The 22,152-nt window shown below is 51.1% G+C and overlaps 13 protein-coding genes across 13 annotated transcripts; 6 read left to right on the top strand and 7 right to left on the bottom strand.

Moving 5' to 3' along the window:
* Positions 1–141: 141 nt before the first annotated feature.
* Positions 142–2,236, top strand: COCCADRAFT_3450 (uncharacterized protein; the record flags this gene model as incomplete). Its single annotated transcript, XM_007712164.1, has 3 exons — positions 142–154; positions 207–456; positions 508–2,236. The coding sequence occupies 3 exons, from the start codon at positions 142–144 to the stop codon at positions 2,234–2,236; spliced, it is 1,992 nt and encodes a 663-aa protein (XP_007710354.1).
* Positions 2,237–2,537: 301 nt separating this feature from the next.
* COCCADRAFT_24712 (uncharacterized protein) lies at positions 2,538–3,740 on the bottom strand (the record flags this gene model as incomplete). The annotated part of the gene is made up of 2 exons (XM_007712172.1): positions 2,538–3,415; positions 3,467–3,740. 2 exons carry the CDS (start codon positions 3,738–3,740, stop codon positions 2,538–2,540), a joined length of 1,152 nt encoding a protein of 383 aa, XP_007710362.1.
* Positions 3,741–3,998: 258 nt separating this feature from the next.
* COCCADRAFT_91185 (uncharacterized protein) lies at positions 3,999–5,327 on the top strand (the record flags this gene model as incomplete). Its single annotated transcript, XM_007712202.1, has 4 exons — positions 3,999–4,123; positions 4,177–4,226; positions 4,280–4,342; positions 4,405–5,327. The coding sequence occupies 4 exons, from the start codon at positions 3,999–4,001 to the stop codon at positions 5,325–5,327; spliced, it is 1,161 nt and encodes a 386-aa protein (XP_007710392.1).
* A 201-nt stretch (positions 5,328–5,528) lies between these two features.
* On the bottom strand, positions 5,529–6,929 carry COCCADRAFT_91098 (uncharacterized protein; the record flags this gene model as incomplete). The annotated part of the gene is made up of 1 exon (XM_007712203.1): positions 5,529–6,929. One exon carries the CDS (start codon positions 6,927–6,929, stop codon positions 5,529–5,531), a length of 1,401 nt encoding a protein of 466 aa, XP_007710393.1.
* A 274-nt stretch (positions 6,930–7,203) lies between these two features.
* On the top strand, positions 7,204–11,609 carry COCCADRAFT_24715 (uncharacterized protein; the record flags this gene model as incomplete). Its single annotated transcript, XM_007712173.1, has 6 exons — positions 7,204–7,443; positions 7,546–7,572; positions 7,627–8,636; positions 8,687–10,477; positions 10,528–11,421; positions 11,561–11,609. The coding sequence occupies 6 exons, from the start codon at positions 7,204–7,206 to the stop codon at positions 11,607–11,609; spliced, it is 4,011 nt and encodes a 1,336-aa protein (XP_007710363.1).
* A 384-nt stretch (positions 11,610–11,993) lies between these two features.
* On the bottom strand, positions 11,994–13,504 carry COCCADRAFT_24716 (uncharacterized protein; the record flags this gene model as incomplete). Its single annotated transcript, XM_007712174.1, has 2 exons — positions 11,994–13,121; positions 13,172–13,504. The coding sequence occupies 2 exons, from the start codon at positions 13,502–13,504 to the stop codon at positions 11,994–11,996; spliced, it is 1,461 nt and encodes a 486-aa protein (XP_007710364.1).
* Positions 13,505–13,852: 348 nt separating this feature from the next.
* On the top strand, positions 13,853–14,801 carry COCCADRAFT_91125 (uncharacterized protein; the record flags this gene model as incomplete). The annotated part of the gene is made up of 2 exons (XM_007712204.1): positions 13,853–14,175; positions 14,231–14,801. The coding sequence occupies 2 exons, from the start codon at positions 13,853–13,855 to the stop codon at positions 14,799–14,801; spliced, it is 894 nt and encodes a 297-aa protein (XP_007710394.1).
* A 91-nt stretch (positions 14,802–14,892) lies between these two features.
* On the bottom strand, positions 14,893–15,429 carry COCCADRAFT_35163 (uncharacterized protein; the record flags this gene model as incomplete). Its single annotated transcript, XM_007712186.1, has 3 exons — positions 14,893–15,177; positions 15,255–15,337; positions 15,390–15,429. 3 exons carry the CDS (start codon positions 15,427–15,429, stop codon positions 14,893–14,895), a joined length of 408 nt encoding a protein of 135 aa, XP_007710376.1.
* Positions 15,430–15,699: 270 nt separating this feature from the next.
* Positions 15,700–16,594, bottom strand: COCCADRAFT_91246 (uncharacterized protein; the record flags this gene model as incomplete). The annotated part of the gene is made up of 4 exons (XM_007712205.1): positions 15,700–15,923; positions 15,979–16,165; positions 16,233–16,512; positions 16,560–16,594. The coding sequence occupies 4 exons, from the start codon at positions 16,592–16,594 to the stop codon at positions 15,700–15,702; spliced, it is 726 nt and encodes a 241-aa protein (XP_007710395.1).
* Positions 16,595–16,785: 191 nt separating this feature from the next.
* COCCADRAFT_91155 (uncharacterized protein) lies at positions 16,786–17,715 on the top strand (the record flags this gene model as incomplete). The annotated part of the gene is made up of 3 exons (XM_007712206.1): positions 16,786–16,869; positions 16,920–16,932; positions 16,979–17,715. The coding sequence occupies 3 exons, from the start codon at positions 16,786–16,788 to the stop codon at positions 17,713–17,715; spliced, it is 834 nt and encodes a 277-aa protein (XP_007710396.1).
* Positions 17,716–18,417: 702 nt separating this feature from the next.
* Positions 18,418–19,178, bottom strand: COCCADRAFT_24719 (uncharacterized protein; the record flags this gene model as incomplete). Its single annotated transcript, XM_007712175.1, has 4 exons — positions 18,418–18,439; positions 18,538–18,558; positions 18,710–18,956; positions 19,067–19,178. 4 exons carry the CDS (start codon positions 19,176–19,178, stop codon positions 18,418–18,420), a joined length of 402 nt encoding a protein of 133 aa, XP_007710365.1.
* A 338-nt stretch (positions 19,179–19,516) lies between these two features.
* COCCADRAFT_91190 (uncharacterized protein) lies at positions 19,517–19,699 on the bottom strand (the record flags this gene model as incomplete). Its single annotated transcript, XM_007712207.1, has 1 exon — positions 19,517–19,699. The coding sequence occupies one exon, from the start codon at positions 19,697–19,699 to the stop codon at positions 19,517–19,519; it is 183 nt and encodes a 60-aa protein (XP_007710397.1).
* A 352-nt stretch (positions 19,700–20,051) lies between these two features.
* On the top strand, positions 20,052–21,944 carry COCCADRAFT_35166 (uncharacterized protein; the record flags this gene model as incomplete). The annotated part of the gene is made up of 5 exons (XM_007712187.1): positions 20,052–20,160; positions 20,224–20,599; positions 20,661–21,178; positions 21,228–21,643; positions 21,699–21,944. 5 exons carry the CDS (start codon positions 20,052–20,054, stop codon positions 21,942–21,944), a joined length of 1,665 nt encoding a protein of 554 aa, XP_007710377.1.
* Between the last annotated feature and the right edge of the window lie 208 nt (positions 21,945–22,152).

The following is a 22,152-nucleotide window of genomic DNA, read 5'->3' on the forward strand; positions in this document are numbered from 1 at the left end:
GTTGCACTAGTGTGATCCTCCCGCCGCGCTCGACTGGACCACCTTCCCAGACAGATTGCCTTGGAATGCTGGGCCGCCAGGAGGACACGACTCCTATTCTTTCTTCTGCTTTCTCACAGAGGTGCAGATCAAGGCGCCACCATGGCATTGCTCTGTAAGTGCGGCGATTCGTATCAAATAAGAGGGGTCATTGCTAACAAGCCAAGCATCACTACTGGCGCTCCGGCAAGACAAACGCCTGCTAAAGATACCGCCCTATCTTTCTGCTCTCCTAGTCATTGTCGGCATAGGATGGTTGCTGGTACTTCCACTGAACGAGTACTCGCGAAGGACATATATATCGGAGAATGCGCTGCTTCCGGGACAGGTACATACGTACTTTACTGGCAGTGAACACAACGTCTTCCGCGCCTATCGCCATGAGGTCCACGCCTTGAAAGACAGCCCAGTGCCAGAGTAGGTCAATTCGCCCCGACAGACAGACCAAAGAAGCTGACTGTGCCACAGGCGATCCCAGAAGCTCGAGGTCATCTTCCGCGAACAAAACCTCAAGGTTGCGACCCAGCACTACAACTATACCGTCTCGAACCGCACTATCGCAAACGAAAATGTCTATGCCATACTCCAAGGCCCTCGCGCTGACGCTACCGAAGCCATTGTGCTGATCGGAGCCTGGACAAACATGGAAGGCGAGATGAACAACTCGGGCGTCGCATTGGTTCTCACTCTCGCACGCTACTTCAAGCGCTGGAGCCTATGGAGCAAAGACATTATTTTCCTTGTTACTGGAGATAGCACAATTGGATCCCAGGCCTGGGTTGATGCATACCACGAAGGACACGACAAGCAATATGTAGAGAGTTTGAAGATCAAGAGCGGGGCATTACAAGGAGCTGTTGCGGTTGACTATCCCGCTGGTCCATGGGGCCACCGCTACGATAAGCTGCATGTTGTGTACGATGGCATCAACGGGCAGCTTCCCAATCTCGATTTGATCAACACTGCGGTCCAGATTGCATCTGGTCAACTAGGCATTGGCTGTGTTATTCAACGCATGTGGAATCACGGCGATTCCTACAAGGAGCGCCTGCAGACGATGCTTCGAGGCATGCTTTCGCAAGGTCTTGGCCACGCAACCGGACCTCACTCCTCATTCATTCCGTACCATGTCGATGCCATTACTCTGGTGACAGTCGGAAATGGCTGGCATGACGAGATGTCGCTTGGAAAGACGATTGAATCGCTGTTCCGCAGCTTGAACAACCTTCTCGAGCATTTCCACCAGAGTTTCTTCTTCTACCTCTTGTTGCAGGATAAGCGGTTCGTTAGTATTGGCACATACCTGCCATCTGCCATGATGATTGCTATCAACTTTAGCATCGCCGCAATGGCACTCTGGGTCAAGAGTGGACGGGTTTCAGAGCCCCTTGAAAATCCCGCAGCTACAAAGCCCAAAGCTACAAAGCCTAAACCAGCTGATTCCAAGTCGAGCTCGGCTGAAAAGGACGCTTCTGGAACGGACAAACTAGATAAGGAAGATCTCGAGAGGGAAGAAAAGGAAGAAAAGGAGGAAACCAAGGAAAAAGAATCCAAGAAGGAAGAACGTGCCACAAAAGTCATCAAAAAAGACGATTCTATCGCCGTCGTCCCCACCGCTGCAACAAAAGTAACAGAACGCCACCTCCTCCCACCCCTGGTCCTCGTCCTCGTCGCCCACGCAGTTGGCCTCGTCCCCCTCTACCTTTTCAGCAACTGGGACGCAGACCACCTCCCTGGCCTCTTCATCACAGCCTGCAACATCACCACCATCCTCCCCATAGGCGCTACTTTCCTCTTCTCCTGGTCCGCTCCCGAGATCCTCAACCCCCAGGCTCTGTGTCTCCTGCAATGCTTTTCTTTGCTACTGCTAGGAATGTTCCTTGCTGCGCTGGCCACGCTGAACTTCTCGCTCAGCGTTATCGTCGGTGTGGCATGTGTCCCGCTTAGTTTTGTGCGCAAGACCACGCATAATGGGGCTACGGCTTTGCAGTTACTGCTTCTTGCGCTTTTGAACCCTTGTTTGATTGTGCAGACGGGGACAAGGCTCCTCGATGCGGATTTGATGGAGGTGCTGGTGCAGAGTGCGATTGGGTGGCATGTTTGGGGTATGTGGACGCAGGTTGTGTTTTGGTTGGTTTGGTTCCCCGCGTGGTTGGTGGGTGCGGTTGTTGTTGGAACAGGTATGTGGGATTATTAGAACGATGTATGCTGTTAGGTTCAAAAGGTAGAAGGTGTATTTGTATAGTACGCTGTGACCGAGAAGGTCTAGAGATATCATCACGGAGATGGTGGAATAATCAAAAGATACAGTATTCGTGTCGTGATGAGTCCTTTCATTCGTCAATCGTGTCAAACTACGACGCCGATTATCTATGATTACATAGTGTGAGTCTCCTATACAGCTATGAGGTGTCATGCCTCAACGGATTGGAGACTGCCCTCTTATTTTTTTCCAATAAGGTTCTGGGTGGATGTGACAGGCCAGGGCCATACCCCACTCAAGCAGCCCACACGTCTTTGCCTACACCCTCGATCCAGTTGCCCAGCTGATTGACGCTGGCGTCCCACTCCTTGAGACGTGTCCTCATACCCTCAATCTGCTTCATATCCAGCACCTTTGGTTGTACCCAGTTGATGCGCGCAATCTCCGCCACCTGATCAATCTGACCCTTCAACAAGCCCAAGCTCAGCGCCTTCATGATCAAATGCTCAATCTCGTTGGGCTGTACCTTGGTCTCTTGAGAGATCTCGGAAAACGTCATGGCGCGGTCGTGTGGTGGGCGGCGGAAGACGGTCTCTGTAAGGGCAGAGAGAGAGATCTTCTGGTAGAGGAAGGTCTGGTGCTCTTTGAGAAGCGGGACCTTTGTAATGTTGTTCGAGAGGACATCGTAGGCCATTAAGTCGCCCCGGTTGAAGGCAAACAAAAGATCGCGCAGCCATGCATGTGGGGTATTGACCAGTGAGTCGAGGATAGGATGCAGCAGCAACTCTCCAAAGTTGTAGATGGAGTCGGAGACAAGCGCGGCAATGCTGAGATCGTATGCGCGGGACTGGCGCTCGCGGAGTTCGAGATCGTTGAGGTCGACACAGGCGAGGAAAAGCAATGCGTTCTTGTAGTATGCGGCGAACTCATGCTTCGACTTGTAGTACTCGGCGCTTGCACGGTAGAATGAAGCATGGACAACAGTCTCCACTGAGTCGAACTGATCGATTATTTGCTCACACTCATCGAGCTTCTTCTTCGCACCCTCTTCGTCCCGTAACCGTAGCTGTATGCTGGCAGCAGCGACTGTGGCGTATACGTAGGCGTCTTGTGAGGCTGGCTTGTTGACGCTCTTTGCGAGTTCGTTGACAAATGCGAGGCGCTCCTTGTCATCTGCTCAAGTCAGTGCTGGCAATTCATTGGTCCCAGACTGTTTTGACCTACCCTGGTACTGTGATGCTGCGTTCAGGCCCAAGGTGACGAGCTTGAGCTGGTTGATCTTGTTGGCGAATGTCTTGATGAAGTTCTCAAAGAAGGGTATCCTCTGTTTTGCGCTTCCGGGATGATCGAAGAATTCGATAAGCTTATCTGTCAGTTCGTGCCATAGCTTCCGCTCCCAAAAGTCCTCAAAGGCGATGAAGTACTCCTGTAGCTCCTCCGGTGCCTCGTCCCGCGCGTCGCCCAGAAGGTTTGGGATGGCATCTGTATCCATGGCCATGATCGTGGACAGTCTACAGTGATTTGGTAAGGAGAGGCTGTGGTTGACTGATCAAAAGGTAGTGGCTGTGTTGGTGTTGAGGTGGAGCACAAGAGCGGCGTGTATGTTTGAGTGCGGGATGCCGATGCTCGATGGCGTTGCGGCGGAAGCTATGATTAGCGCATACCGCCAAGCCCCATCACCACCGACGTCCCTTCATCCCAGCTACCTCGCAAGCCGTTCTATTCGACATCTCAGCAGCCATTGAACGTCGCAACCATGCTGCCACTCCGCTGCGCTCGGTCGCCAGTGGCGCTGTCGGTTCAATTGCCCTCCAAGCGCGTAGCCAGCTTCTCCACCTCAGTTTGCCGGCAACAACTCAACTCGGATGTCAGGATCACTAGGTGCGATATACCCCTCTGTTCTACGCGCAAACGGAATGCTGATACACGTTTAGGACTGGAAAGCCTATTCTGACTGTTTCTGGTGGACGGTCCTCGCTCGGAGGTGCGCTGCGGTCCTAAGGACGCATTCTAGACGATCCGCTCACACATATTCAGGATACACCGCGACTGTCTTTGGAGCCACTGGCTTCCTTGGACGATACATTGTGAACAGACTGGGTATGCCATGATGCCTGCAGACGGAAACCGAGGAGCCATGTCGCGCTAACTAGAAGGAATAGCTCGTTCAGGATGCACGGTGATAGTGCCTTTCCGAGAGGAAATGGCAAAGCGCCATTTGAAGGTTGCTGGAGATCTGGGCAGGGTCGTCTTCCTGGAAATGGATCTTCGAAACACTCAGTCGATTGAGGAGAGCGTGCGACACTCTGACATTGTCTACAACCTTATTGGCCGTGACTACCCCACCAAGAACTTCGACCTCGAAGATGTGCACGTTCACGGAACAGAACGCATCGCGGATGCCGTTGCCAAGTACGACATTGACCGATTTGTTCATGTCTCTTCGCACAGCGCCCGCCTCGACTCGCCATCAGAGTTCTACCGCACCAAGGCCAGGGGTGAGCAGGTAGCCCGGTCCATCTACCCAGAGACGACCATTGTCCGACCCGCACCCATGTTTGGTTTCGAGGATCGTCTTCTTCACCGTCTTGCTTCCCCCACCAACATCATCACGTCGAACAACCTTGAGGAGCGTCTCCGCCCGGTTCACGTCATTGATGTTGGTATGGCTCTTGAGCGCATGCTGCACGACGACACAACTGCTGCCGAGACATACGAACTCTATGGCCCTACCGAGTACTCGATGGCCGAGATCAACGAGCTCGTAGAGAAGGAGGCGATGAAGCCGCGCCGCCACGTCAACGTGCCCAAGAAGATTCTCAAGCCCATTGCGCACTATGCGAACAAGCTGCTCTGGTGGCCCATCCACTCTGCGGACGAGGTTGAGCGCGAGTTCATCGACCAGGAGATTGACAAGAGCGCCAAGACGTTCAAGGACCTGGAGATTGAGCCGGTGGAGCTTAAGAGCATGACGTTCGAGTACCTCAAGGGCTACCGAAGCTCGAGTTACTACGATCTGCCGCCGATGAGCGAGAAGGAGAAGCGGGAGGAGAAGAAGTATCTGCATGTCATTGACGACCAATAGTGGGGCAAGCTTTGCTTTGTAAATATTTGAGCGTATGCATTGCCCTGCAGTCAGTAGAAGCCAGGGATGGCTGTTTCACTTTGTGTGCAATGGAAATTTGTCAAAAAACCAAAATGAAATGGATAATCAGTGTTGATTTGAGTGGGGTATCATATGCTTTGTTTGTTTGTCTGTTTATTTGTTTCTTTGGCCAAATCACTATCATGCTTGTTCCCGCTGCGACGTAGACTCTGTCCTCTTGTCTTTGGCCAAGTTCTCAAGGTACTTTCTCAGCAACGCTTCGGTGCTATCGGGATCGTCTCTCTCTGTGCCTTCATTCCAGTGACGATAAAACTCCAGCGCAACTTCTACAGCGATGAGAGCGATAATGGCCCATTCGAGTCGCAAACCGTGTTTCTCGCTCAACTGCTCGCGCAAGACACTGGCGATTTCCTGGGCGAATCCGATTTTCTCGTTGAGTACCTTGATGCGGACGCCTACGTCGAGGGCGCGGCCGACTTGGTCGTAGTATTCGCCTAGACCCAGCTCGTGGCGTGAGTCCCAGAAGATGTCGGGCATGGAGTCGGTTAGTTCAGAGTAGAGATTTAGCTGAGCGCGCAGAGAGAGTAGCTCGCCTGTTTTGCGTAGGATGAAGGAGCGGGTGAAGGGGGCGCTGCGGCGAGGGGAGAAGGTCTTGGATGAGGCGAGCATGGTGGGGATGTCGCGAGTCGAGTGCTGGTATGCTGACAAGAGGGTTTCGAGGACGGCGAGCTTGGTGCTGCGGGCGAGACCGGAAGAGAAGGCGATTTTGGCGAGGATGGTGTCGACTTCGTGGCGCTGTTGGTCAAGCTCGTCTGCTCCTGACGGCGAACCGTTGTCAGAGGGGGGCTCGGCTTTTGTGCCCAGGACAATAGTGTCGCCGACTACTTCGCTGGTTTCTTTGCTAGGGTCTTCGAGGTACTCGAGGTCTTCTGTTTCGAGCATGTCAAGATGCGATCCTTCGGCTGCGGCGGGGAGCACTTGGTTGACGAGTCGCAGGGCCTCTCGTTCGCGGACATTCCATGTTACGACTGTGCCGGACGGGAAGATAAAGATGTCGCCTTGCTGGAAATCCTTAACCTCAGAAGGGCGGTCGGAAGTCTGCACGTGAATGACTTGGGGATACAGGCCCGTCTGGAAGGGATCGAGGTCGTAGCCTTGGGCCTTGACGAGGCGAGCGGCGGCAGAGATGTCGTATGTCTCTGCAGCACAGTAGGCAGTCACAGTCTTGGTCTGGGCATCTGGATCAATGAAGCGCGTCCTTCCTCTAGATTTTATAAAAGCTCGTGACCGCTGTGCTTCGACTGCCACACTGCGCAGCGACGATGTTTTTCCGGCATTTTTTCGACTGGTCTTGCGGTCTGGCTTGTCTTGGTATTCTTTGGGCAATTCCTCTTTGCTTGCTGCATCTTCACTCTTTTGCGCAGCGTCTATCCTTTTGCTACATGGTATTGTCGAAGAAAACGGCCTTTTTGCGGGAATGGGCGAGAATTGCAGCGTGGGCCGGGCTTTACGTGGCAGACGGGCAGTGGGAGCAAGACATCGTGTCAGGCTCTGGAAGTGGCAGGGTCGGATGCTCGTCATGGCCAGCGCAGGAGCGTGTCGGACATGGCTTGCAGCAGGTCAGTGCCCAGGCAAGACTCAGCATCCCACGTCGACATTAATGTACCCAGCAGAAAGGTGGGTGGAGTAGCGCGGAGGAGAAGCATAGACCCTTGCAAGTCCGCGGGAATCGGCTTGGCCAGCATCATAGGCTCAGATCGACAGGGCCATTGTCAACCTCGCATCTCTCCACACTCGGCGCGCCCGGAGCGTCTTCTACGCCTCTTGTCCGCCTGTCGCAGCTCATGTCGCCAGCATGGCGGCGGAAAATATCGACGACGCTCCGCTGCCCAAGGCGCGCGACGACGCCCGCCTGCAAAAGGCCCAGCAGACTATCGAGCCGGACTCGGACGACGACGAAGACGACGAAGACACGGCCGACGACGATGTCGACGAGGAGCCCAAGCTCAAGTACAGTCGCCTCACCAGAGACTTGGGCCCTATATACCGCAATGGTGACGCGACGGCCACCTTCATGGTCGCTGGAGACAAGATGGTACGGTCATAGCTCCCAGCTTTCCCTCTGGTACATGTGTAGAGCATGTTTGGATTGGATTGCATCTTGCGGGCCATATGCTAACACTGTATGTCCATGTAGATTATAGGTACCCACAATGGAAACATCGTAAGTCCCTGTCCTAGCCCAGCCCTTGTCGCGCCGCCATGCTGACCCAAATAGCACGCGTTGAACTTACCTGCCTTCAACATCCTGCGCACCTACAATGCCCACCCTGCCGCCTCGGTCACCGCTCTCTCTGTATCGCCACTGCTTGCCTCCCAGCCCTTTGTGCCCTCCGCCTCGGACCTGAGGTCTGCCGACCAGGCAAATGCTTCCTCTCGACGAACCGACTCGCCAGCAGGTAACACTTCGTCTCCTCGCGCACCGCGCCAAGCCCAAGTCCCGCCTACGCCCTCGAACCAGATATATATTGCTTCCTCGTCTATAGACGGACATGTCTGTGTGTCTTCACTCGTTGACCCAAAGGATGTTACGCTGCGCAATTTCGGCCGCCCAGTGCAAGCCGTAGCTCTCTCGCCTGACTACAAAAACGACCGCTCGTACTTGTCTGGTGGACTGGCTGGTGAGTTGATCCACACCGTTGGTGGACCCATAGGCGTGCGATCCAACGCCAACACCAGCGCGGCATCGCAGGCTGCACATGGGTGGCTCGGCGCAATAGGTCTCGGTGGGCATGGAGGCAGAGACACCATTTTGCATTCGGGTGAGGGCACCATCACCGCCATAAAGTGGTCTCTGTCTGGCAAGTTTGTAGCCTGGGCAAATGAACACGGCGTGCGCCTAATGCGAACGGACCTGCACCTGGACAGCGCAGATTCAGACGATGCCTGGAAGAGAATCGGCATCATCGAAAAACCAAATCGCCGCGTATGGCAAGACATGGCCAGCGTATGGAAACCGCGAATAGAATGGATTGACGACCAGTCGCTCGAGTCTGATGACGATGCTATCATGAGTATGAATGGACACCACCTTGTGGATAAGGCCGATGCTACACTACCGCACAACCGATCTTCCCAACCTACCAAGGAAGGGAACAAGAAGAACATGGAAAAGCTCATCATAGGATGGGGAGACACTGCTTGGATCGTTCACGTGCGCCCTGGTGGATCTGGTGTTGGCCGCAATGTGGGTGAGAGATCGGTTGGAACCGCCGATGTCATCCGCTGGTATGCTACCCTCACACATCGATATCTATACATTTCTAACAATCTCCTAGCATTCATTTCGACGACTGTATTGTTTCTGGCATTTCGCTTTATACCCCTTCTTTACTTCTTGTTCTTGCATACCGGACACGCGACGATGATGACAACCCCGTATCCGGCCCGGATACTACTCCCCGCGGAGGAAGACAGCGTCGCACAAACGGTCTCTCTCCAGAACTCAAACTTATAGATGCTGCGACCTCTGATGAGGTTGAAGTTGACTCTTTAACCGTCAGTAGATATGAAAGCCTTTCAGCTGCTGATTACCACTTGGGCACCCTCTACGTCCCACATCCGAAGACGATGACTCCTGCGCAAAGAAGCGCATTGGAAGCTATCGGTGGAGGAATATGGGATGTTGGCGCGAGTGCAGCACGTATATTTAGTTCTGGAGCCAGTGTTATGAACCTTCAAATCGGCTCTGACAAGCCGCCATCGAGAGCGCCATCCATGTCTTCGGCCAGTGCTGGAAACATTTCTGGTTCAACACCTACTAAGCGCCAACAACCGGTACATCCAAATGCTGCCAGCGCAGGTCTAAAGGTTTTCATACAAAGTCCATATGACTGTGTATTGGCTATTAAGCGAGAGCTTTCCGATCATTTCCAGTGGGAGCTGGAACATGAAAACTATAAAGATGCATGGGAGCTTTTAGAGGATCATCCTGAGATTATCTCGTCAGTCGTACAGATACCATCAGACGCCTCTGATACTGGTACGCCAGTAAACAAGCAAGGAAGCTTGCACGAGTTCTTCGCCGATGACGATTCTCAAACAACACTGTCTGCCACAAGGGCTAATCAGAACTCGGCGGTAGAGAAAGAGAAGCGCAGAATCGGAGATTTATGGGTACAACAGCTCGTCAGTGCGGGCGACTGGAAACAAGCAGGCAAGGTGGCGGGACGTGTACTCGGGACTTCCGCGCGATGGGAACACTGGGTGTGGAAATTCGCCCAGACGAATCATTTCAACGAGATTTCGCCGTACGTCCCCAAGAAATCGATACAACCACCACTACCTTCCATGGTGTATGAAGTGATCCTTGGGCACTACATCATTCACGACCGCATACGCTTCAAGCATCTGCTCGAAGATTGGGATCCTGATCTGTTTGACATTAATAGTGTCATCGAGGCTATCAAGAGTAAACTCTCTGCTGGCGATGTCACTGAAGAGTCTATCGAAGGAGATGTGCAAGGGAGAGATTGGCGAATATTGCAAGACGGCTTGGCGAAGTTGTTCCTGGCAAGTGGTCGGCAGAGAGAGGCACTGCGTTGCTATATCCGCCTGCAGAATTCAGAGGCAGCCATGACCCTCATACGCGACTTTCATCTTGTGGAAGCTGTCCGTGATGATATCCCTGGATTCATTATGATGGGTGTCTCTAAAGAGCTGATGAAGTCAGCATCAACAAAACTGGAGGAGTTGGAAGAGGCATCGGCAGAAGCTATCAATGTCCTTGTCGAGGAGGGTTGCCGAGGCACCATTCCAGCAAGTGATGTCGAGAGTCAACTGCAGGCCAAGGGACCGTCGTTCAGGCCCTTTTTACATTTCTATCTGCGGAAGCTTTGGAAGCCGGAGATGCATGAGCGCACTGCTAAGACAGCCAAAGAACGAGTAGCTGAAGATCGTTTGGTAGCCGATGGCAAGCTTGTTGCTGAAGAGTTTGCAGACCTCATGGTTGAGCTGTTTGCAGAGTATGACCGACCGCTACTGATGGAGTACCTCCGCAAATCCCAGAGCTACGATCTGAGCAAGGCAACTGCAGAATGCGAGAGGAGAGAGTATATTCCAGAACTTGTGTAAGTATTCATCATTTCCGCTACCACAATTGGCTACTGACTCCAACCAGACATATCCTCTCCAAGACGGGCCAAACGAAGCGTGCTCTCTACCTCATCATTGAGAAGCTCTCCGATGTCAGCTTCGCTATTTCTTTCGCCAAGGAACAGGACGACCCTGATCTCTGGAACGATCTGCTGGAATACTCCATGGACAAGCCGCATTTTATCCGCGGTCTTCTCGAAGAAGTCGGTACTGCAATTGATCCTATCAAGCTCGTACGCCGCATCCCCGAAGGTCTTGAGATCGAAGGCCTACGAGATGGCATTGGCCGTATGGTCCGCGAGTACGAAATTCAATATTCCATCTCCGAAGGTGTCGCACGAGTGCTGCGTGGTGAAGTAGCAGCGGGCATGGACACATTGCGCTCTGGCCAGAAACGCGGTGTCAAATTCGAAGTTGTTCCTTGCGATGGCGGCCTCTCCGGAAAACAAGCAAAGCACCACCACGCCAAGGGGCAAATCGATATCGAGACTAAAGGCATGGATCCCGCGACTGCCGCAAAACTCACGGCTAAAGCAGACAAATCAACAAAAGCCGTGAACACAGTTAATGCACTAAACATTGATCCTACTCCACCCGGCCCACCAGAAGGCGACGCTCCGCCCGGACACTGTGTCGGCTGCCACCGTCCCTTTACTCTCCCCACTGCCGAAGAAGAATCCGCCATCAGCGATGGAACCACTCCGTTGCCACCCTCCCGCGACACACTTGTCGGCTTCGCATGCGGTCACGTCTTCCACCTCGCATGTCTTCTACCAAAGACAAACGCAAGCGAAAGCGTCGCAGCGGGACTACAGCAGCAGCTTGCAAACGACGCCCAAGAGAGCGGCGGCAGATGGACACGCAGTGTAGGTGCGAAGGTGGCACATGCGCATGTTATCAAGAAGGCGGTGGGTAGGGGGTGTGTTGTTTGCAGGGAAAGGGAAGTTGTGGGTACGGAGTAATAGAAGTGCGAATGAGTTGGATGGGATAAGAGAGGGAAGATGGGCAGGTGTATATACGAGGTAGTAGTTTTATGCAGATTATGTACTTGAGTCTAGGATATGTTGTCTGATATACCCAGTAGTGTGTATGTGTATGCAAGAATGAGAGAATGAGGTGGTACATTCATAAATATTGCTATAATATAAGATACATCGAAAGTGCTATATCTAGCTCTTGTTTACCTCTTCTTTTCCGACTAGGAATGTGCTTAGGTTTTGAAGATGCTTTTCTCTTTATGAGTAATGTTTCCAAGTATGAATATCGCCCATTGCACAAATGGAAACATCGAGCATCACGTTTCACGTATGATTTGAATTAGAAAAGAAAAAGGATATGAAATATTCAACATGTTAGTAGATGTATAGAGAGATTTGTTCTATTTACTTGGATGGTCCGAGATGCGTGATATAGTATAAATAACAATAAAGAAGATCGAAATTACCTACTATTACCACCACTCAGTCAGTTTGCATTCGACAAACTCCTATTTCAAAGAGTTACAACCACCCCATCTATGCTCCTTAATTCCCCCACAAACCTCTCCTCTACAGCCACCGCATCAAGCGCAAAACACGTCGAATACGGCCTCTCAAGCTCCAGCCTCACACCAGGCCGCTTCTTCACAAACCCACGACAAACCTCCAACCACGTAAACCCCTCCATATGCTCCGCATCCGCATACTCGTCGTCCGACCCATCCATAAGCCGAATCCCACTCAGCACCACTCTCTCCAGACTCGGCCACGGCCCCGTAAGTGCATTTGCCAAATCCTGTTTCTGCAGCGCAAACCCACGCAGCCTTAGCACCTTGAGTTGGTTAAGCTCGAGATACGGGAGCAGCAAGGGAAGAACCGACGCAGTGTGATTTGTATAGTCTAGATCTGAGAAGTTCGTTTGGGATGATGTATCCAGGTCGTCGACGAGCTCGAGGTGTTGGAGCTGCAACATTTTGTTTATCATGAGTTTCCAGAACCAGAATGCGTTGAAGGTGGTACTGCTGTTTGCGGGGGAGAAGTGGCCATGGGTACCGGGTGTGCCGCGGATGCTGAGGGTGAGGCGTGTGAGGGTGGCTAGGTTGGGAAACTCGTCTTCGGGGTACATGTAGCCGCGTCTGAGGATTTCGCTGACGGTGCCATTTGGGGAGTAATTGTCTATACTGGCGAGGGAGAGCTGGAGAGTTTGGACGTGTGATGGAGCTTTTCTAACGATGATGGCACTGGCCCAGGCGAGATTTACGGTTCGGTCTTCTATGAAGCGGGGAGTTTCTTGCTCAACAACGGATTTGCCGGTTTGCTGGATAAAGGTGTGAGTGCAGGTTGACTGGGGGTGGTCGACTCGTTCGCAGCATGCGACGGAGATGGACGTGAGGTTTTTGAAGTAACCGAATATTCGGGCGAAACTCCATTCAGCGCTATGTACGAGTGGGCGCCAGCGCCAGAGTTGGCAGAATGGTTCTACCATTGCTTCATGGTATCTTAGCCAGTACTCTCGTTGCTCGTCCGTCAACTCCGTAGTAGGTGAACCATCATACTGTGGATATAGACGTTGTCGAGTGGCTCCTTCAGGAGTATAAGATATTCCCATTCTCATATCATCAGTTCGGATAGCTGGCGGAACCTATGTTAGTTAGTAAACTTTGCTTTTGATTCCAGGCAGGTTGCTTGTACCTGGACAACAATATGCGTCACAAAATCGAGTAGGTGGGCATTCTGCTTAGTGGTTGCAAAGCGCTCTAGATTACACGATGCTCCTGGCAAAATATGTGTCAACGTCATATCCTTGAATAGGTATTCTGTCGCCCATTCCCTCAAGCATGAATGCGCCAGGCTAGCATTTTGGAGGTCTAGTTTACATCCTGGCTTCATCTCTTCAACACATGTTGGAGCGAGATACGAAACTACTTGTTTCATTAGCTCCGAAGGCAGCGCGTCAATAGTACGCCAACGTCTCATTTGAGCTCTCTTCTGCAGCACCATGTCCATTACAGTGGCTTCGAGCATCTCACAGGTCCAGTAGTAGCAAATGTGACCTTTTTGTGACTTCCCTGTAGCCTGGAAGTGAAGTTAAATAATTGGCCAGGAGGAAAACCCAGCGAACTGGAGGACAGCATTTTATGAGAATTTGCCAATTGGTTGCCTAAAAGGTGTTGCTATAGTGAAGAGGCAACCATCCCTGTCGTTACCCACAGCAAGAAACCGCCTCGGCTAACCGCGGTCCATGGCAATGAAGTCACCAAACCGCAACCCAGCTGATGCCGTAGCCGTGACTTTGGACTAGATCGCTATAGCTTTGATGTAACCCATTACAACACCCAACTAACCCACCTACCTTCCTGTCTACCGCTCAAAATGCCATTCCTTCGCCCCGCGCCCCGCATCATATACCGCGCCAACCAAACCCGCACGTTCGCAACTGCACAAACCCCAGCCATCAATGTCAAAAACATCCCCGCGCCCCATTGCGGAAGCATACGAATTCTCTCTTTGAATCGACCCGCAGCGCGCAATGCGATTTCTAGGCAATTACTCGCAGAGCTGAGCCATCAGGTCAATAGCATCCATGACGAGGGAGACAATGGGCCAACGCGGGCGTTGATCCTGGCCAGCGATGTCGACTCGAGTTTCTGCGCCGGCGCAGACTTGAAAGAACGAGCTACATTTACTCAGGAAGAGTATGTCCTATCTCCGCCTCAAAGTATGCTAACAATTGCTAACGAGTAGCTACAGGACAGCAAACTTCCTCGCGTCGCTACGAGGAACATTCACATCGATTTCGCAATTGCCTATTCCTACTATTTCCGCTCTTGCAGCACCGGCGTTTGGCGGCGGTCTTGAATTAGCACTTACGACACATATGCGCATCTTTGGTTCTACGACTACGGTCGCCCTGCCTGAAACCCGTCTTGCGATCCTACCGGGCGCAGGAGGAACTTACCGCCTCCCTGCAGTCATCGGTCTCTCGCGCGCCCGCGATATGATTCTGACTGGACGACGAGTTGCGGCACCTGAAGCTTATTTCCTGGGGCTATGCGACCGGTTGGTGGAGATTACCCCAGAGGTTGCGAAAGAGGAAGGGGCTGCAAGGAAGAAGGTCCTGGAAGAGGCGATCAACCTGGCAATGAACATTTGCGAGGGCGGACCAATTGCTATCAGGGCTGCGCTGGCGGCTGTCGAGGGATGTGCGCTGGGCGAGAAGGCTGAGAATGCTGCGTACGAGCGTGTGGTCAGGACCAAGGATCGCGATGAGGCTCTTCTTGCTTTCAGAGAGAAGCGGAAACCTGTGTTCAAGGGCGAGTAAAACTTAAGACATATTTTCCAAAAGATGCTTGTTCAATTGGTCATGTTTTCTGTTTCTGATGAATTATTCTATTCATTACATCGAATTCTCTCTACATCTTGCTCTTGATCTCATCCAGCAACTTGGCCAACTCAGTCTTATCCGCTGGCTTCGTCGGCCACCCAACAGTCAGTCCCTCCTCCACATTCGGCTTGGGAATCAAATGGAAATGCACATGGTCTACCTCCTGATGCGCAATGCGACCATTGTTCTGTAGAATGTTGTAGTCCTTGAGATCCTGTGCAACAGCAATGCGCTTGGTGACGGCGAGGATTTCAGAGAGCTGGTCGTCGGGTATATCGTGGAGCTTTGCGCCGTGGTGCTTGGGGATGATGAGCTAAGGTGAGGCCGTATGTTAGTTTGTGTTTATCAACTCTTGAGAAAAGAGGAAAGAAAGTTTGGAAAGAGGCGTACGCTGTGTCCCTTGCTCAATGGGCCAATGTCGAGGAATGCAAGTGTCTTGTCGCTCTCGAAGATCTTCATCGAAGGGATCTCGCCTATAGGAGCTCGTTAGTATGTCACAATGCACTAGTGGGAATTGAGACCTACCCTTGATGATCTTGCAAAAAATGCATGCAGCAGAAGACATTGCGGTACTCGTGAATTGCGATGTTGGTTGGTTAGTGCGTGGGTTGGTACGGGGAGTTCTGGATGACGGCGCAGGGCTGAGCTCCCGGGCGAAGTGGGGTTGACCGAGGGGCAAGTGGCGGGGTAGCTCTTTGGTCGGCCGAGTTCGCCTTGCTTGCGCAATATATCACCAGGTTTTGACAAAAGCTTATTACTTGGTAATAGTACATTGTGTGTCGGTATAGTCGTCTGATATTCTAGCTAAGGTTTGGGATTACGCCAACTTTGCATGTCATGATGATTTCCACTTCCATGCTTCGGATTCAAAGTTGGAATAACACCTGAACTCGTTGCTCAAACCTTTCGCGTGTATAATCTCATAGTCTGTAGTCTTCAATCCTACTTTGCCGTAGAGTTTCTCGGTGACCAAACTCTCCATGCGCTCTCCAGTGCAGACAATAAGACGAAACGAGTCTTGTGACCATGACTTGGCCAGCCATCGTACAGTCAGAGCGGCTATATCATGTTAACGGGGTTATGCGCTGACTTTTTAGGAAATGTGAAAATTCACCTTTAGTCTGGCAGTCTTGACTCAGAAATGGCGGGTCGCAAATGATAGCATCGAACGAGCCTTTGAGTTCAGGCGGTAGCTGGATCGCTTTCTCAAAGTCGTATGAGACAAACTCTTTGAAGACCGCAAAGCGTTCGTCGAATTCGAGAAGTTTGATCTGCGGCCGACATGGGACTTCACCTGAGTTCTGTGCAATCATCAATACAGCGCGCGGGGGGGGGGGAGTTTCAGGTTGTTCGTCAAACACAACTTACGATCAAATTCTTTAGCTGTATAAAAGCGCTGGGCGCTGATACAACTGCGATTCTCGTCCCATCGGTAGCGCCATCCAGAAGTTGCTTCGCAAGGACCGTGGCAGTCTCGTCACTGTACCAGAACTGACTTGCGTTCCAATCTTCTGTGAATACATCCATGGACAGTTTTCCATCAAAGTCATCTTCCGCCTTGGCTTTCAGATCTTCAAACTGCTTTGCACGTTCATCCCGCTCGCCGTAAAATTGTTGAAGCGCTGCTAGGGCGTCGCCCGAAAGCTGTCTTGTTTGCTTAGTATGTACGTCATCATCTGCGATAAGAATACTCACGGAATATCGTCGTCGTCTTCAATCATCGGTACCATACTAATCCCTTGTTGTCAAACTGCAGCGGCAAATAATTGCATGTGGATCTGAATAGTCGCAAACACCTGAACTCACCCCACTCCCGATAAGCGAGCCTCGGTAAGTGTGCTTGACCCGACACCTGAGGTATGGAATGACCATGTTACGCCAGCGACTTACACATTTCAGTTCACTTAGACTATATTCAAAGATGGTCGACGCACTAGTACCTTTGCCTGAGATCGAGAAGTTGAGCGATCGGGTGATTAGAGTGCTTGGTGGTAACCCGGGCAAGGTAAGCGGCGTCGCATCGCAAGGTAATAACATACACTGACAAACTTCAAGTTCACTTTGCAAGGTTTGCGCATCTCGTTTCATTTCGGAATTCATATTGATCAGTACAGGTACCAACACTTATGTCGTCGGTCAAGGTGCATCGCGACTCCTCATCGATACGGGCGAAGGCAGACCCCAGTGGATAGCGTCCATCAAGTCGCTGCTCTCAAAGGAGAACATCGCAATCGAAAAGGTACTCTTGACACACTGGCATCCTGATCATATCCAAGGAGTCCCTGATCTCCTCGAGCACGCTCCTAACACCAAGGTCTACAAAAAAGATCCACACCAAGACTGGCTCCCTATAGCCGATGGACAGAAGTTTGAGACTGAGGGCGCGACGTTGCGTGCATGCTACTGTCCTGGACACACCACCGACCACATGGCCTTTGTGTTGGAGGAAGAAGACTCCATGTTCACGGCCGACAATGTGCTGGGGCAGGGCACAGCGGTCTTCGAGGATCTAGCAACATACATGAACAGTCTCGAGGCCATGTCAAAGCAGTTTGGCGGTCGCGCATACCCCGGTCACGGCCCTGTTATCGACAATGGCCCAGCAAAAATCAAAGAGTACATTGGCCATCGCAAGCAGCGTGAGCAGCAGGTCTTGGATGTGCTGGCTGCGGATGAGGGTGGGTTGGGGTTGTCGTCGATGGGCATTGTCAAGGTGATATACAAGGATTATCCAGAAAGCCTCTGGGAGCCGGCGGAGAGGGGCATACTGCAGATCTTGAACAAGTTGAAGCAGGAAGGAAAGGTTACTGGTGATAAGACTTGGTCGTTGAGTGGAAAGTCTAGTCTCTAATCAATCAATACAAAGTTTGTGGATCGAAAGCTCCTGTTAGGCGCCCTGCGAAGTGGGGTGGGATGTGCCCCGCCAACCAGTGCTACCCTTGTGCAGCTACTCCTGAGTGTACAATGCTGATATAAACGATCAAATTTCCCAGACTTCCATCGAATCATCTGACATTGTGCCAGAGTGGTTAATGGGTTAGACTTGAATTACTCATTCATGTCATCTAATGGCTTCGGCCTCGCAAGTTCGAATCTTGTCAATGTCGCATAACCATATCGTACAATGCCCCCAGCGGGGGTATCTTTCTTTTTGCCTTTTTTTGCTCGTGTCTTGCTTTCTTTGCAGTATCTACGGAAAGGAAGTAGATGGTACTTGGATTATTTTTTGCCTCCCAACTAACGGGAAATAACTACAAGCTGTGCAGCGAACAACTTTGCTCTAACAAAGTCAATAGGGTAGTGACATCTTCCGAAGCAGCAATCATTTTGGCATTTTTGAGAATTTGCGAAAGCTCTGTACGCGAATTTTAGATACTGTTGTAGACGTCGACCATGCCCATGAGAAGACTAGCACATGATCGCTGTAGATCTAAACAAACATGGTTAATTCTTGGCCCAAAGCAACTGGTTCTCTAGCATTCCCCGTGCAGCTGACCCAATCATCTGAGGGTAGTTTTATTGACAGAATATGATTCGAAGACATCGAACAATGTCAAATCATATTTGGCGATTGCCTATCACAAATTTTGTTGGGTGTTATGAGTGAGCTAGTATATTTGAAGCCGCATAAATGAATTACTAGTCAACCTCACTTGAGTTTTCTGAGACGTACCTTTGAAATTGGGCCCAAAAACTGTGGTAAAGGGTGTTCATTTGACTGATACTCTTTTTCTTCTACAGGATAGCCCTTTTCCTACTTCGACTTCATTTTCAGTGGCTAACTATTTGAGGGATCTAGCAATTGATTTGGATGTAGGTGTACATGTTCCCAATGCCTTCTCTACCTTGCGAAGTCAACTACTGTTCCTGGATCGCGATCTCCATGGAGACCACGTAGCCTAGCATAGCAAAAGTCACGGACAGACCGCTCCGAGATCAATACTGGAGTCACATGGCTTTGAAAAATGCCATAGGTGTGGAGAAAACCCATGATCGTTCCACTTTGTGGCATCCTTGGCAATGTAAGGTTTGCTTTGAGCAGAGTGGTGTGATGTATACTGATACACCTACATAGGTTGCGAAGTATCCATACTAGACAGTGCTTTATAGGTTAAAAGCCGGAGATAGAAGAAGGTCATCTTTGGGCTTATGGAGTGAACTCTTAGTCATTATTCTACTATAACTAGTTGACATGCACATACTAGAATCAACTTTACTTACTCTGTACATGACAGCGGTTCGAGTTACTTCGCGACGATAGTGTCCCACTCCGCGGCCCACTGGTCGGGGAGACTTGCCATCTCTACCGTACATGGCTTAGCGCAGCGCTCGATATGCACCCATCTGAACCCTAGCCAGCAATTTTCGCCGTGACCTCCACTCTGGCCGGCAACATTTCCCCCAAGACGAATAAGTTAGAAAAGAATCCTATCCTACTGGACATACGCACAGCGCGGAACGAGGCGAATCTTATTCTGGGGTTGTGGGGTAACGGGTGAGGCGTTATGCTCGTCATCTGGGGATTCTGGGTACTTCTACTGGTCTCAGGGGCATTTGTAGACGTGGGAACAAGCACACCAAGGTGGCAGAAGCACCATGCGGCGTTACAAAAACGAGCAGTATCAACCAATAGCAGAATTTAGCAGTAAATATCACGCGAGTTCCAAGCGAGTCAAGAATATTAGAACATCCATCGTATCTTTGGTATCGATTCTCACGATCCATAGCAAAGCAGATCGGCCAGTCTCGGACTGGGGGTCCACAGAAACTTCGAGCGAGCTTCTGAACGCACGCCCGATGTTTGCGTCAACAAAGTGACCCCTGCGTACGCACATATGGGAACCAGCAATCAGAACAAGTAATAGGACCAAAGAATGCGGTTCCCAACCGCTTAAACCGCATGTGAACACGGAACTTTCTAGTCGCCGTTTTTACCTCGACACCGCTGTTAACCAGAACGTTATCGGATGCCTGTTGCAACAGCGATAATAGGCCTGCCACTAGCGTTGACAGACAGGTGTTGTGGATCCACCTTGAAAGATCTAACGCGAGACCAAGCGAATTATCCAGTGTGTACATAAAGGCTGACCGACATTCTCCTCTTCTACTACTCTTCTCACTCGAGATTTTTGTTCAATTCTATCGGACTGGGTCCACACGAGCACCAGGAACTCCATTGAAACCAACATGGGTAGAGGCGATTCGGTCAAAAGTGTCCCACAAGAACAACAGGAGACCATGGTCTCTTGTGCCAGTAGAGATGGACCGATAGCTAGGGAGCCGTATGGACCGACAGGTATGCTTCTCCACCAAACCACCCACAACGAATTTCGTGATAATAGTAACTGACCCCACCCAGGATTTAGTGGTCTCTTTACCAATCCATATGTCGCCATGTGCGCAGCATTCGCCACCATTGGAGGCCTTCTCTTTGGATACGACCAGGGTGTCATCTCCGTGACGCTTGTCATGGACCAATTCCTCGGCCGCTTCCCTCGCGTTTCGGACGATGCTTCAGGCGCGGGATTCTGGAAGGGATTGATGACTGCTATGCTGGAACTTGGTGCCCTTATCGGTGCGCTGTTTGCCGGATGGATTGCAGATAAGCTATCCAGGAAATACTCCATTGTCGTCGCGGTCATTATCTTTACGATTGGAAGTATTTTGCAGACTGCGGCTATGGGTTATACTATGTTGACGGTGGGACGACTGGTTGGAGGAATGGGTATTGGAGCGTAAGTTGAAACTCCACACTGAGATGCTGTTGCCCCTAGGGCGAGATCTAACTGGGTATAGACTTGCAACAATCGCTCCACTCTACATTTCGGAAATTGCTCCTCCAGAGATCCGTGGTGCCCTTCTCGTTTTGCAGGAGTTTAGCATCGTTCTCGGTATCGTAGTCGCCTTCTGGACAACGTATGGTACCCGCTACATGGCCGGAGAATGGGCATGGCGCCTTCCTTTCCTCATTCAAATGATTCCAGGTCTGATCTTGGGTGCTGGCATCGTTTTCCTTCCCTTCTCACCTCGCTGGCTAGCTAGCAAAGGCCGCGACGACGAAGCCCTCCAAGTCCTTGGAAAACTCCGCAAACTCCCGACCGATGACACTCGTGTGTTCCAAGAATGGTGTGAAATCCGTGCCGAGGTTGCTTTCAACCGCGAGGTTAACTTGGAAAGACATCCCGATTTGCAGGGAAATACACGTATGGATGAATTCAAACTCGAGATTCAATCGTGGCTCGATTGCTTCAGACACGGGTGCTGGAGGCGAACCGTTGTCGGCGTTGGCATTATGTTTTTCCAACAATTCGTCGGTATGTATAGTACCACACTCTACAAAGGACGTAACTGACGGAATACCAGGTATCAACGCTCTCATCTACTACTCGCCCTCTCTTTTCAAGACTCTTGGCCAAGACTACGAAATGCAGCTCCTTCTCTCCGGTATCATCAATTGCACCCAGCTCGTGGGTGTTGCGACAAGTCTATGGACCATGGATCGCTTTGGACGCCGATCTCTGCTCCTGAGTGGCGCTGCGCTCATGTTCATCTGCCATCTCGTTATTGCTGTCCTGGTAGGAAAGTTTGGTGGCCGATGGGCTGATTACTCGACTGAAGGCTGGGTCGCCGTCGCCTTCCTCTTCTTCTACATGTTCAGTTTCGGTGCCACATGGGGTCCCGTACCATGGGCTATGCCGTCTGAAATCTTCCCTTCTTCACTCCGCGCAAAGGGTGTTGCCTTGTCGACATGCTCCAACTGGTTCAACAACTTTGTAATCGTAAGTAGCAACTTGCTCAGCGATACAAGGAACAAGATACTAAAACGCGTTTCAGGGTCTCATTACTCCACCTCTTGTCCAGAACACCGGCTACGGCGCCTACACTTTCTTCGCTGTCTTCTGTCTCCTCGCATTCATATTCACATTCTTCGTTATCCCGGAAACGTCTGGCAAGACGCTAGAGGAAATGGACCAAGTGTTCCACGATGTCAGTAGTGAGGCGGAAGAGCAGCAAAAAGCACGCATCATGCGCGAGATAGTTGAGGGCAAGAATCGTCATACATCTGCTGCAAATCCCTAGGGCATCCGATGATCACTTTCTAAACACAGTCAGCTATTATAAAGATAATAGTAACTAATGTTAATTTTATTTTAAACATTTTTCCCAAGACATACGACGTATATTTCATCAATATCCGATGCTGGTTCCCATTGTCGCGATCTCATAAAGTTCCCATCAGTCGAGATGGCCTTCGGCCCATTTCACCGAAGGTCCTGTGCCGACTTCC

Source organism: Bipolaris zeicola (genome assembly GCF_000523435.1).
Source record: "Bipolaris zeicola 26-R-13 unplaced genomic scaffold scaffold_40, whole genome shotgun sequence".
Classification (NCBI taxonomy): Eukaryota; Fungi; Ascomycota; class Dothideomycetes; order Pleosporales; family Pleosporaceae; genus Bipolaris; species Bipolaris zeicola.